The 13,341-nt window shown below is 34.3% G+C and overlaps 1 protein-coding gene across 3 annotated transcripts in view; it reads left to right on the forward strand.

The window, feature by feature from the left end:
* The window catches only part of Herc4 (HECT and RLD domain containing E3 ubiquitin ligase 4), a 40,638-nt gene that overhangs the window by 16,131 nt on the left and 11,166 nt on the right, over positions 1 to 13,341 (forward strand). For 2 of the 3 annotated variants that reach the window (XM_023157422.2, XM_023157423.2), the window contains exons 5-8: positions 2,839 to 3,088; positions 6,087 to 6,421; positions 9,051 to 9,347; positions 12,680 to 12,853. In XM_023157422.2, the coding sequence (XP_023013190.2) occupies positions 2,839 to 3,088; positions 6,087 to 6,421; positions 9,051 to 9,347; positions 12,680 to 12,853 (1,056 nt within the window). The remainder of the gene's footprint in view (positions 1 to 2,838; positions 3,089 to 6,086; positions 6,422 to 9,050; positions 9,348 to 12,679; positions 12,854 to 13,341) is intronic. The other variant, XM_074174303.1, reaches the window with a different exon arrangement.

Consider the following 13,341-nt stretch of genomic DNA (forward strand, 5'->3'; position numbering starts at 1 on the left):
ACAATTTACTGATTTTGTTGGACTTGGTCTGCCGGTTTTTATGCATTAAATATTACATTTTTCAAAGTGTGAATTTTTGATTCAATTTCATTAGTGGTGGGAGTGGCTTCCTTGTATTAGTTGTGTTGAATGATCTGACTCCTTTGTTGTTGAGTTATTTGTGTTGAGTCTTTCTTCATATATAATCTTGTATAGTAGCCCTGAGTTTTATTAAGTTGTTGGATTTGTTCGACCTAATAATGTGATGCCTTCTCCAAATGCACGTCTAGCACCTGCTGATTCAACATGCATATCAATGTCCGAGGCGACAATTTTGTTATTGTTCAGAGAGCCGGAATCCAACGTAGACAGATCCTCAGTTACAAGAGATTTGTTGTACCACCCTCGGTATTGCTAAAGGCTCTCTAGGGTCTTTAGATGAGCTTAGACTCTGTCTTATCAGATAAAATGAAATCTCAAATTCACAGAGGCAATTTCAATTGAAAGGGAAAATAATTAACATAAATGAAGTTTGGCTACCTGCACTCAATAAGAAGAATCCGCCCAATTAACTTAAGTAGCTAGGAACCTAAGTAGCTCCAATGGAATGAAATCAGAAATCCAAATCTGGAACTATATATTACATGTTTTGAGAACAATTAAAGCATAGAATGTGTTGGTTGATCGTCTTTGATAATGCCTACTGCAGTTGTGGACTCAAAGTCGGACAAAAATCTGCAGACAAGGGCCAGTAGACCCAGAAAATAGCTTTGACCCAATCTGTGGAAGGAACAGATGAATAATGCGAAAACACTCCATCACAACAATATGCCAACACCAGTAAAAACATCTTGAAAAACTAATAATGTATGTTCCGTTATTAGTCTAAACTGATGGATTTGAAATTACAAAAAAAACCTGGCATCACAAGTGCGAATTACCACTATAGTGATAGTAAAATAGTTGAGAAAATAAGTAAGTGTGAACTTACAAGTATTTTAAACATACAGAAATGTTCTTTCTTCAATTTCAAATTGAATTTTGTGTATTTGTACCAATTATTATGTGTGTCCAGTAAGTGAATATGTACTAGAGATAATAGTAATAATAATAATAATAATCGTCTTTATTATCTTCATAAAATATGTAAAAAAAACAAGATTGAGGAAATACACTAACAGATTTTTTTTGAAAATAAAGGGCGAAGTTCAGTTCAGTTTCTGAATAAATTCAACAACTGAACTGTTCTTCCACTTAACCCTAAAAAATACCTCTCTATTGAATTTTCTTTAAATAATACAAAAACAAAGGAAAAATATACAAATTTGTTCACACTACGGCAAGTAAGTTTACAGAAGTAGGAGCAAAACGATGTGAAGTTCTGAAATCATATCACTGACGTGTATTGAATAAATGGCTAAATAGATAATTGAATTTTTGGAACCCAGCTGTACGTAATTCGAGGGGAAAGTCATTCATCACATGGCATATTTGATAACTGAAACACCTGCGGAAAGACTCAGTTTTAAAAGAAGGTGGAGTAAGTGTTCCCCTGAACCTGATATCGACGTTATGTATATTCGTTCGAAAAGAAATTTTTCTTTGAAGATAAGCAGGCTCTCTGGTAAGAATAATTTTATAGAATAGGTTGGCGGCATGCAATATTCTTCTGTTATTCATATTTAACCAATAGGCATCTTTGAGCTTATAAGAAATTCTCAAGAACATCTTATTCCATAAATAAGTCTCAAGCACGAGTTTTGTACTTTTTGAAATGTGGTCCATATACAGTATTAGCATAGTTAAAATGTGATAAAACTAGTGCTTCACATAATACTAATTTCAATTTTAGTGGAAGATACTGCCTAACTCCATATATCAATTGTAAAAAAGAATATGCAAATCGTATTAAGTTATTCAAGTTCTTTTCGAATTTGAGAGTGTGGTCAAAGATGGATCATAACAACTGGTACAGTCTATGTTGAAATTATCACTTATAAACTGATATGTTTCTTAGTTATTAATGACTGAACAGCTTCTTTCTATCCAGGAATTATTTGATTGATGAATTTAACAAGTTTGTTTGTTTGAAGGTGATTGATAAGGTTTCATGATGAATTTCACTAGTCCGGACTTCCATAGTCTACTATATAAAATGATTTGAAATTCCTGAAACAACTAAAAAAGAAGAATTGAAAATGAATAGCTGAAAATAACAATTATATTAATCAAAATAAACCTGAATGAAATAATACTGAAATAAAATACAAGTAAAAATAGAACAATTGAATAAATAAAAATGAAGAAATGAAAAAAATAAATGAAAATAAAAAGTGGAGATATTCCAAAGTCACGTTAGTTCACTATAAATAAAAATAAAGAAATGAAAAAAAGGAAATAAAAGAAACAGTGGACTAACGTGACTTTGGAATCTCTCCACTTTTTATTTCTATTTATTTTTTTTCATTTCTATATTTTTCTTTATTCAATTGTTCTATATTTACTTTAATTTTATTTCACTATTATTTCATTTCAGGTTCATTTTGGTTAATATAATTGTTATTTTCAGCTATTCATTTTCAATTCTTCTTTTTTAGTTGTTTCAGGGATTTCAAATCATTTTATATAGTAGACAATGGAAGTTCGAACTAGTGAAATTTAACAAGTTTGTATTGATCAACTTAAGATTTATTGGTGTCTACTATTTTAAATTGATTGAAAGTTTATAAAAATTAATGAATGAAAAATATTCTTCAGTTCATGCCATGAACCTCAGATTCTCTATTTTGTTTTATCTAAACTACACATATCAACAATGACATTATTTTCAGTAAGTCATTATTCAATATTATTACTCAGGTCATTGAACTGATGGGCTCAACTATAACCCAAGTAGCTAGTGGACGACAGCACTCTCTGGCTCTTGTGCCTTCGAGAGGAAGAGTTTACAGCTTTGGCATTGGAGGGTCCGGCCAGTTGGGTCTTCGAAAAGCTACCAGTGCCTCAACACCCCAGGTCGTTTTAGGACCATGGGTTTCTCCTAGTGGAATGTCTTTAGTGCCTACGTCAAGTGATATTAAAAATTTGGTCATCCAAAGGATATATGCAGGTTAGTATATTCTCCATTGTCAAATTTTTGCAACTCGTGAATAGCAATAAGATGAATGTTCAAATTTCGTGAGCTACATACATTCGATTTTTTTTTTTTATATTGGTACACTCGTCTCCAACATATGTTCACAGTTTCAGCTGTTTAGCATGTTTAGTTTGTTATTGAAAGGTATACGAGTTGGACTTGCTATGGGAAAAAAATAGATCAAAATAGATCACAAGTGTATTATATCTGAGGAGGGCGACTTTGAAGGGTACAAAACTGAAACTGATGAATAAATAAATATGTTTTGAGAAAAATGGAAATTCTACCTTTTTTTTTTAACAGAGTTGAGATCAATACAACGTTGAATATATTTTTTTTAAGGAATAAACAATGTAGGTACATTATCAGAGCAACATTTTTTTTTCTACAAATATACTCTGCACAGTAACAAAATGACCTCAATCGCTCCCTCAGACTCAATTTCAATTAAAAGTATTTTCTTCAAATTCGTCATCAGCTCTTAGGCTGTCATTATTATGATCTTACTGACTTCAATTACCACTGTCTTGTGTGTGTCTTGTTACTTTCAGCATACTCAACAGGTACTTTGTAGATGAAAATGTGAAATTTTTCATTGAGTTTTGAAATGTACGTCAGTTTGTTAACTAAGTGTGATTAAATTAGCTTATTTGTTGGTGATGTTTTGTTTTTCTAAATAAATATACAGGGTGTAACTAAATAACTGTAAAACATTTAAGGAAGTGATTCCTCATCGAAAAAAAGATACGATTTTTCATATAAAGAAATTTCATTGAAGCATCCCTTGTTAAGATACAGCCCCTTAAAGGGGGTACATAAAATTTGTATAACAATTTTTTTACCATCTGCAATGAGTACAGGCACTGTTACCGCGAGACTTTCCAAACCGTCTTGAATTTTGCAATTGGATACTGGAAATGATTAGAAGAAATTGTGACTTTCTGAAGACGATAGAATTCACAGACGAATGTAGTTTTTCTTGGGAAAAGATTATTAATTTTCATAATTACCACATATGGGCTGATGAAATCCCTCACGCTATTGTCGGAACTAACCATCAAGAACAGTTTTCTCTTAACGTGTGGCTCGGAGTTATTGGGGATGATTTAATTGGGCCTCATTTTCTACCACCTCGATTAAATGGTGAGGCATACGTTCAATTTTTAAGAGAAGTTCATCCAGTACTGCTGGAGGAAGTTCCTTTGGGCGTCAGAAGGAATATGTTTTTTATGCATGATGGGGCTTCCGCCCATTTTAGTCAAATAGCACGTCAGCATTTAACTGAAACATATGCAAATCAGTGGATAGGTCGAGGAGAACCACAGAACTGGCCCGCTCGATCCCCGGATCTCAATCCTCTCGATTTCTCTATTTGGGATCATTTACAGCATTTGGTTTATCGTACTCCTGTTCGCGATGTAGAGGTCTTAAGAAACTGCATCATCGATGCGTGCAGAGTAATCAGAGAGACTCCAGGAGTATTTGAGCGAATACGTGACTCGATATGCCGACGTCTTGACGCATGCGCAATGTCTGAAGATAGACATATTGAACATCAACTATGATTTCTACATGTTGTGTGTTTTGTTATTAATAAATTAGTTTTATTACCCTTCAATCGTTTAATGCAGGCACTAACTACAAAATAACAATAAATCCAGTTCGCTATTATGACGATGTATCTCTGTAGTTGTTCGTAAAATAATTTTTTGCTGCGAACTGGATTATTTTGGGCAAAAAACTCAAGAGACATTTTTTTGTTTAGAATGAAACAGGATATCGGAAATGAATTTTTAAATGGTAAACAAATAATAAGGCAAAAAGTTACATTGGAAATAAATTTTAGGAGTTGCGTTTTCCACCCCTTACAACCATGTGGTAAACCAAATAAATTAGTGGCTAAGTGTCTTTTTGGTAGTAAAAAACGTCAGGGTAATTTCAATATTGTAACTTTTTCAGTGCTTGTGAAAAAAATTGTTACACAAATTTTATGTACCTTCTTTAAGGGGCTGTATTTTAACAAGGGATGCTCCAATGAAGTTTCTTTATATGAAAGATCCTCTTTTTTTCGATGAGGAATCACCTCCTTAACTGTTTTACACTTATTCAGTTACACCCTGTATAGATACAGTTATGATATATGTAGGAAATTGATAACAATAAAGTTTTTAATGAGAATATTGTAAAAAATGAATTGTTAAAGCATAGTTTTTGTGGTTATTTTTGCGTCACTCCAGAGTCGATTGTAGTAACTTATGAAGGGAAGCGACAACAGTGTCTAGGGTCTAATGTTTTGAAAATAAGGTTAATTTTAATAATGAATCAAATAGTTTTTTTTGCGGTTTCACACCTTATGGAAAATATATTAGTTTGAAAATATATTAGTTTGAAAAACATTCAATAGTGTTGCGTCACCAAATTGAGTTTTTTTATGGAATTGTATGCGAAGGGTCTGATTTGCAATTCATTGAGGAAAAAATTCATATCTATAATATCAAGAAAATATTATACACACTCCAATCTTCCAGATGGGACTCATTTTCTTGAAGTAGGTGTCATTGAATAGTTTTTATTTACTCTGGCCATTGAATCTATTAAGTATATCATGCTAAGAGCCCTAATGTTGAAAAAACACAGTATTCACTTGTTTTTTTAATCTGTAGTTCTTTTGAAAACTGTATTATCATTGAGTACAAATCCTGATGAAACATTTCAGAAAATATGGTAAATTCCTGATGATATAACAAAAATTCAAATAACCTGAAAAAGACACTGAATTTGCAATAATTGCATTTATAATCTATCAGATTCAGGACTCTCAACTGATGGCTGTGCAGTATTGTCAATTATCTCTTCTTAGCTTGTTAATAAAGTTGATTTATCAATTTCCAACAATCTCATCTCTGTTATAAGTAATTTTATTTTTTATACATGTAACCACATTGTAGTGAATACTAGAAATGGTTTTCAGGTGGAGATCACTGTTTTGTTTCGGTTATCAAGCAAGAAAGCAAAGTACCTCCATATGATTGTCGTGAAATAGATCCACAAACACAAATTCTATCAATATCATATGATTACATTAAAAATTTGTTACGAATTCCTTGTGACAATCCAGTTGATCAAGATGTGCTAACATACCTCGAGACGGTTTTTAAGAGTTTATCTTGTATCAATGGTTCTTTCCTCTTGGATGACGACAGACATTATTACTGCAGTAGTAAACATCATGGTGTTGACATTGCTGTGGCAGAAGCTACTTTTTCCCTCATTGGTAGAATTGAGAACAAAAGCATTACAGAATTGGTGAGTATGCAGCTATGAGAAATATTCTGGTTTTTTGGAAAATCCATTTTCTGTTTTTTTACTTTTCTTATATTACATAAATATTGGAAAACTTCCAAAAAAGTATTTTCGACATATTTGTAGGGGTTGAAATTCAGCAATATGACCTAGTGAAATTTCAACAGCTTTTGTTATTGGTTGTATCATAAGTTTTGTCCGTTTTTTTTCTCTACTTTAAACTGTAATATCTCAGTGAATACTTATTCAATTTAATGGAAATAGGCGTCATTTGAATTGGTGCAATTTTGCCAACGTAACACAAGTTGATTAATTCCGTCAGCATAAAAATTGTGTGTTCAGGATTCGTTGAAGTTGACAAAGGCTGTTTTTGTCTGGTCCTGATTGGCGAAGGTTCTACCGATGAGAAAGTTATTGAAGTGCCTGAAAAAATGGTAGTCGGTTGGAGAGAGGTCTGGGGAGTATGGTGGTTGAGGCTGAACTTCGAAGCTGCTAATACAATTTTCGATTTATTTCCTGGATTTCCCCACAATAGAATTCTGTTATACTGAGATGGTTTGGCCTGGTTGCAGAAGATTTTAGTGAATCACCCCAGCCACTGACCACTATACGGTAACCATGAACTTTTTTTGGTAGGTTTCCGCCTTTGGGAAGTGTCTGAGTGGCTCATCGTTGTCCAATCATTGTTCTGAACGTCTCCTGTTGTCTTTGAGGAAACACTTTTCATCACACGTGATGATTCAATACAAAAAAAAGATCGTTTTGGTGGTTCAAAAACGAAAAAGAACAGACCTCGAGACATGACACTTTCCGTCAATAGTTCGAATTGTGGGGTACGCACTTTTCAAGCTTTTTGATCTCTCTAATACGTTTTGAACCGTCAAACACCTCATGGGAACTGACGCCCAGTTTTTCCTTCATCCCACTCACCGTTTGTGGTAGGTCAGTCTCCACCAGGGTCCTTAAATCGTCATCCTAGAGAGAGTCGACCACAGTGGTGCGTTAATTAACACTAACATTTCCAAATGCCTGGCTAATTTTTCGGGATGTTTCTTAATTGTTTCTGTAAATGTTTTCCTCATGCTGTTTCCTGTACATATATTGTGGAAATAAGTACTACTATTACTATTGATGTTAACTATTGTGACAAGCAAAAAATGATTTATTTTTGACAAAATTGTCACTTACACTGCATGTTTTTGTTAAAACTGCCCTAGATATTCTTGGCATATAGGAATCGCAAGCTAAGGGTAGAACTTTGTCAATTCTTAGTCCACAGAAGTTTAACTATATCTGTTTGTTGGAAAAACACATTTTACACACTTTTAAACAGTTCACACACTTTTTTACATTTTAGACATAGTTACTATGTAATTTAATTTTAAAAATGAGTGTATTCTGAAATGTATAAAAAGCGTGTATGAAATATTTAATTAAAAATATAATTTATATTGTGCATTTAATAAATGCATTAAATATTGAATGATTTTCAGATGTTGTCATAGACGAATATTAAATGAAGAAGAAGAACTTTATTTATTTATATTAAAATGAAAAAAATAGCTATACAAACATGTTTCTAGACTAATAGTTATATAATAAAAAGAAAAGAAAGACAAATACTAAAAAATAAAATAATGCACTTAAAGTATATAAATTCGTGTGTGAACAAGATTGATTATGTTGTAATACATTCTGCTGATTTATAGTGACTGGATATGTTTACTGATCCTCGCTTTAAATACATAAATGGTATTAGATTGCTTGATGTCTTGTGGTTGCTTATTGAACTCATCGAGTCCTTTATAGAACAGCGATTTCATTGAGTCTGCCATTTTCCAATTAGGGAGATGAAACATATTATTTACTCTAGTAGTATAGTTATGTATTTGGGAGTTAATCGTAGTAAATTCACTTAGATAATCTGGAAGTAGCTTATGTAATATCTTATGAATAAAAATCATTGTTAATTTATAGAATCTGTTTTTCACCTATACCCACTGCAAACAATCTAACATCGCTGCAATGCTGGTAAAACGATTACACTTCAGTATTATTCTCATACCGCGATTTTGCACCTTTTGTAGTTGTGAAATTTTATTAGAATCAAGGGAGTATAGTAAACTACCTGGAATATTATGAATGACCTTCAGAAAAAAAAGGAAGCTTCAGAAATTTCAGTGAGTTCTGATACCTTTAATGACTATTTCTGTACCATAGCATCTAAGATAACTAATCACTTGAAACCCCCCTCCGACTATTTAGCACATACCACAATAATCAAAGTGGGGCTGGATAATGATGTTATATACTGTTATTTTGGAGTATGTTGAAAGACATGAGGAAATTCTAGAGAAGAAGTAAAGTTTCTTACTAATTTTTTTACTTATGTAGTAAAAATGTTCATGCAATAATAGGCTATTATCAAGTATGAATCCAAAATATTTAAACTGGTTTATGAATTCAATTTTATTGTTATCTATTTCTAACAACTGCTTCAATCACATCATTGCTGTATTTAAAATCGCCTTCGATGTTTTTATTTGCAACATATTTAATGCCACTTGATTGATGAATCATTTTATAAGAAATATTTTCAAAAGTTGCTCAGTTGTGAATCTTCTGTTTTCAGATATGGGGCTGTATAGTAGACAGTGTCCTGCCGAATCTTTCCTCCTCTCCGCCTGATGTAGAAACACTCCGTATATACCTCACTCTCCCTCTTTATCATGAGTTTAACAATCCAAAGCAGCATCTTCGGCTTCAGAAACCATTTGCGAATGCCGTACTCAACCTAAAAGAACCTGCTAGCAAAATCGTTAAGGGCTGGTTGGGTATGATGAGTTGCGATTATCTTGAGAGATTAGTGATTTTATTTAAAAGTATTGCTAGTTACATTCTAAGGAACCAGAATATACCCGAAGGAAATGTGAGTTCAGTGCTGAAAATATAAAATTCAGTTCAATTTAATTTTTGAAATTACTAATATTGACAAGGTATCTCATGAGTCATTGCATTGATAAAACGTTGGATTCGAAATCTGATTATGTCAAATTGAGGAGAATTTACTATCGAATGAAAATTGCCTGAAACATTTTTTGATAATTTTTGAAATAACGTGAAAAAAAAAGAAATATCAAAATTACAGAATTTGCTTTTCTTATGATATCTCAATAACCGGCCCTGATATTCTCGACTTGCTTGAACTACTTGACAGTGCTTTTATCAATGCAAATTTTTCTCAATTTGACCGATCTTCTAACTCCCATGGTTTGAAAGTTACCAATACAATCCCATTAAAAAAGTTGCCACTCTGTATAAATCAATATATATTTATTATTTATTTAATATATTTGGTAGCTGTCTGACTTGTTCATTTCTCACAAGTTCCTGTCTTCCAACAGGAACTTCTGAACTTTGACAATTGATAACGGCCATCTTGTTGAAACTACATCTGTCAAATCGCTGTCATTTATTCAGTCTGTTTTGCCAAATCACCATGGACGGGTATAGCATTCAACAACATGTGCAATTAATAAATCACCTGTACGTCGACGAAACGCAAGATCTGCCGAAAACATCCCCGTTGTCTGTGAGAGTGTGCAGGAGAATCCGAGACAGTCGATTTCGCGTCGCTCATAAGAACTTTGGCTTTGGTAGACCACAACTTGGCAAATTTTGCTTCAATGACTTGGGCCTGCACCCGTACAAAATGAAGTGACCCATGAACTGAAGGTAAACAACCATAGACAACGACGTTTGTTCGGTGAATGGGCTCTGGAGCAGTTGGCAACTGACCCATTTTAGAATAAATGGGTACATGAACAAACAAAATGCCACTGTTTGGTGTGGATTTTGGGCTAGCGGCGTCATCGGTCCATAATTCTTTGAGAAAAACTTTGGCTAGGCTATCTCTGTCAACGGCGAGCACTACTGGTCGATGATTACCAACTTCTTTTGGCTTGAATCGGATGATCCGGACACCAATGATATGTGGTTTCATAAGACAGCGTTATGTGCTATACATCTCATGTCAAATTGGATATTTCGCACCCGCGATTTGGGGGCATGGTAATTTCACGTGGAAGTGCACCGAGATCGTGCACTTCCACGTGAAGGGTTTTCTTAAGTCGCAGGTGAAAGCAAATAAGCCACAAACCACAGCAGTCCGCAATCTCTCAAACAAATAAAAAATTTCGATGATATCTCACACACGCTTCGTTTCATTTAAATTCACATAAAGGAAGCACTTGATGAAAGACCCTATAGTTTTTACATGTTTCTTGCTGGATGTATATCATATTCTTTTGGACATAATTTGGATTGTCCACAAATTGATTGCCTTCTTGTGATCCAGTGCCTCAAATTTGCATAAAATATGACAATATGTCTTTTTCCCTTCGTTACATTACCGGTAGTTAAGATCTCCATTGTACAGCCTGATTGTGTTCAAGTCTCCTCCTAATGAATAATGTCCAGTGTGTATCCCTGAAATTAGAGAGGACTTGTAGTACCAAACATTTCGTCTGCTATTGTGGCATCATCAGTGGTATATGCATTGAATGTGAGAAATAACGTTATATTTCGAAGTCTCAGCAATGACTGACTGGCGCTCTTATTAATAATTTCAGGGGGTGTTAGGGGTGATGGCGGATGGTCCGCAGTTATGCTAGGTTGTTTTGATTGGTTCATGTTGTTGACAGGTATGCTGCTGGTGGGATGTCGATGTGGATGGGAGTTGTATTCTAGTCCATTTCTGCCCTTTTTGAGTACTGGATACCACTTTATGTTGACCTTCTTTTATATTGAAATTGTGGGAATACTTATATATCTCGATGGCCTCCCTATGAAGTCGTGCGTGGTAATGCATTGAATTGGACAAAATAACAGTTTCTTCAGATTTTATTGTGGTCTGTATCTGCTAGGACATGTTCTGCAAATGGGGATTTTGCCAGTTGCATAAGGTGGCAGCGACGCTTCTGTTCTTGTATCCTGATGTTGATACTATGTTCATTAGTTCTGACATAAACTGAGCCATAGGAACAAGGAATCCTATAAACACTAGCGAATATCAGAGGCTCTCTTTTATCCTTGGCCGATCTGATAGTGTTACGTAGTTGATTAGTTGGCTTGTGAATGGTTTTAATGTTAAGAAATTTAGACAGTTTTCCAATACGGTCCATGACTTTGTTTATGTAGCACTAATTGATCGTACCTATCACTGGCAGCTGGATCATTGTCGAAGTTGGAATATTTTTCTAGCATGTAGAGCACGTTTGATTTCTTGTATTGGGAGTAGATCACAGACGGGATTCAAGGTAATACCTCTCATTAGTGCAGCAAGGATCTAGCTAAAAGACAGCGTGCCTGAGACTCGATTGACTTCAACGAAATTGACATTCATTTTGAAACCTTCATCTAAATGAAAGTTATTTTGACACATATTAAGACCTAAATGTCTTTCGGCTATAACTCAATGTCCATCGGGGTATTATCTGGGGAAGTAGTTGTTTTTTAGCAAGCACTACTGTGTAGTTACGTTGGGAGCGGTGAATGTTTTGAAATATAATTTCAAAATATTTATTTCTTTAAACATCCAAAAATAGTACCTTTCTTTCATTTTTCTTCTCCACGGTAAACTGCATGCGAGGATGAATGCAGTTGATTTGGCGTAGAAACTGTTCTAATTATTTTCCCGTGACTCCAAATGAAAGTGTCATCCATGTGTTGAAAACAACAGGTAGGTTTTAATGGGGCTGTCTTCTCGAAAACTTTCATGGTGAAATTTTCAACCACAGTGCTGAGAAAACTTTTCATGGTGACTTCATCTATTTGTTTGTAGAAACAGTCATTCCATTGAAAATATGTTGTACTGAGAACATGGTCGAAAAGAGCCGTGATGTCTCCTGAGAAAATTTGTTTAATTTACTCCAATATCTCCTTGACTGGTACCATGGTGAAGAGAGAAACAACATCGAAGCTAACCGAAATATCATTCGGCTGCAGGTCCGAAGGATTTGTTTTCTTGATAAAGTGAGTTGTGTCGTTGATGTAAGATTCTCTTTCTCCTACGTATGTCTTCAGTAGGTTCGTTGAGTATCTCTCAAGAGGCTAACTAGGTTCACCTACCTATAATTATTATTTTAGTTGGAAAAAGTTGTAAAGATATATTGATTGTGTATATTTAAGTTTAACTCGATATATATTTTTTTTCCCTTCTTCACTTCCAATTTTTTTTTTCAAAATTTGAATATTTTTCAGACCGCCTTCTATGATTCTAGTCTCGTAGCCATGCTAGATATTTTAGCATTATTGAACAAGATAAATCACACAGCCCAGGGCCTAAAAATCCCATATATTACTTTCCATATGAATGATCTCTCCGATTACCTAGATGTTCGAGTAGATTACGTTAATTGGCTTTCCAACCAGAGGGTAAGTACTCAATATAATATTCAAATATCTCAGAATATGAATCAGAAAAGAAACAAGTTGTCGCTCTTGATTGTGTCAACTCAATAATTGATGCCTTTTGCCAGTATTATACCCTGGCAGCTATAGTAAAGAAATAGTAATCGAGTTGTTGACATGTCAAATCATCTAAAAGAACAATTCGTTCAGGCCAGCCTCAACACCCTACACAGTAGGTTAATGGACTGACACCTATCAGAAAACAACTACTCCCCTGGCTAATACCACGAAGGGCGTTGGATTATATCCGACAGGTGTCAGTGCAGGATTCTTCACTGAAGTTATTCCTGCATATGCTGTTGGCGATACAACTGCCGCAATAGATTTTCAATTATTGGAACACACTTGCAGACCGGTTTCGGGCTGTTTAGCCACTCGTCAGTGCAAGGTAGTGTATATCATCAACATAAAGTCGATGATTTCCGATAATTGAAAATCGAATTCCGTCAGAG

The sequence above is a fragment of the Leptinotarsa decemlineata genome, unplaced genomic scaffold (assembly GCF_025532065.1).
Source record: "Leptinotarsa decemlineata unplaced genomic scaffold, Ldec_3_MD MMD2_tig00000576_RagTag_RagTag, whole genome shotgun sequence".
Classification (NCBI taxonomy): Eukaryota; Metazoa; Arthropoda; class Insecta; order Coleoptera; family Chrysomelidae; genus Leptinotarsa; species Leptinotarsa decemlineata.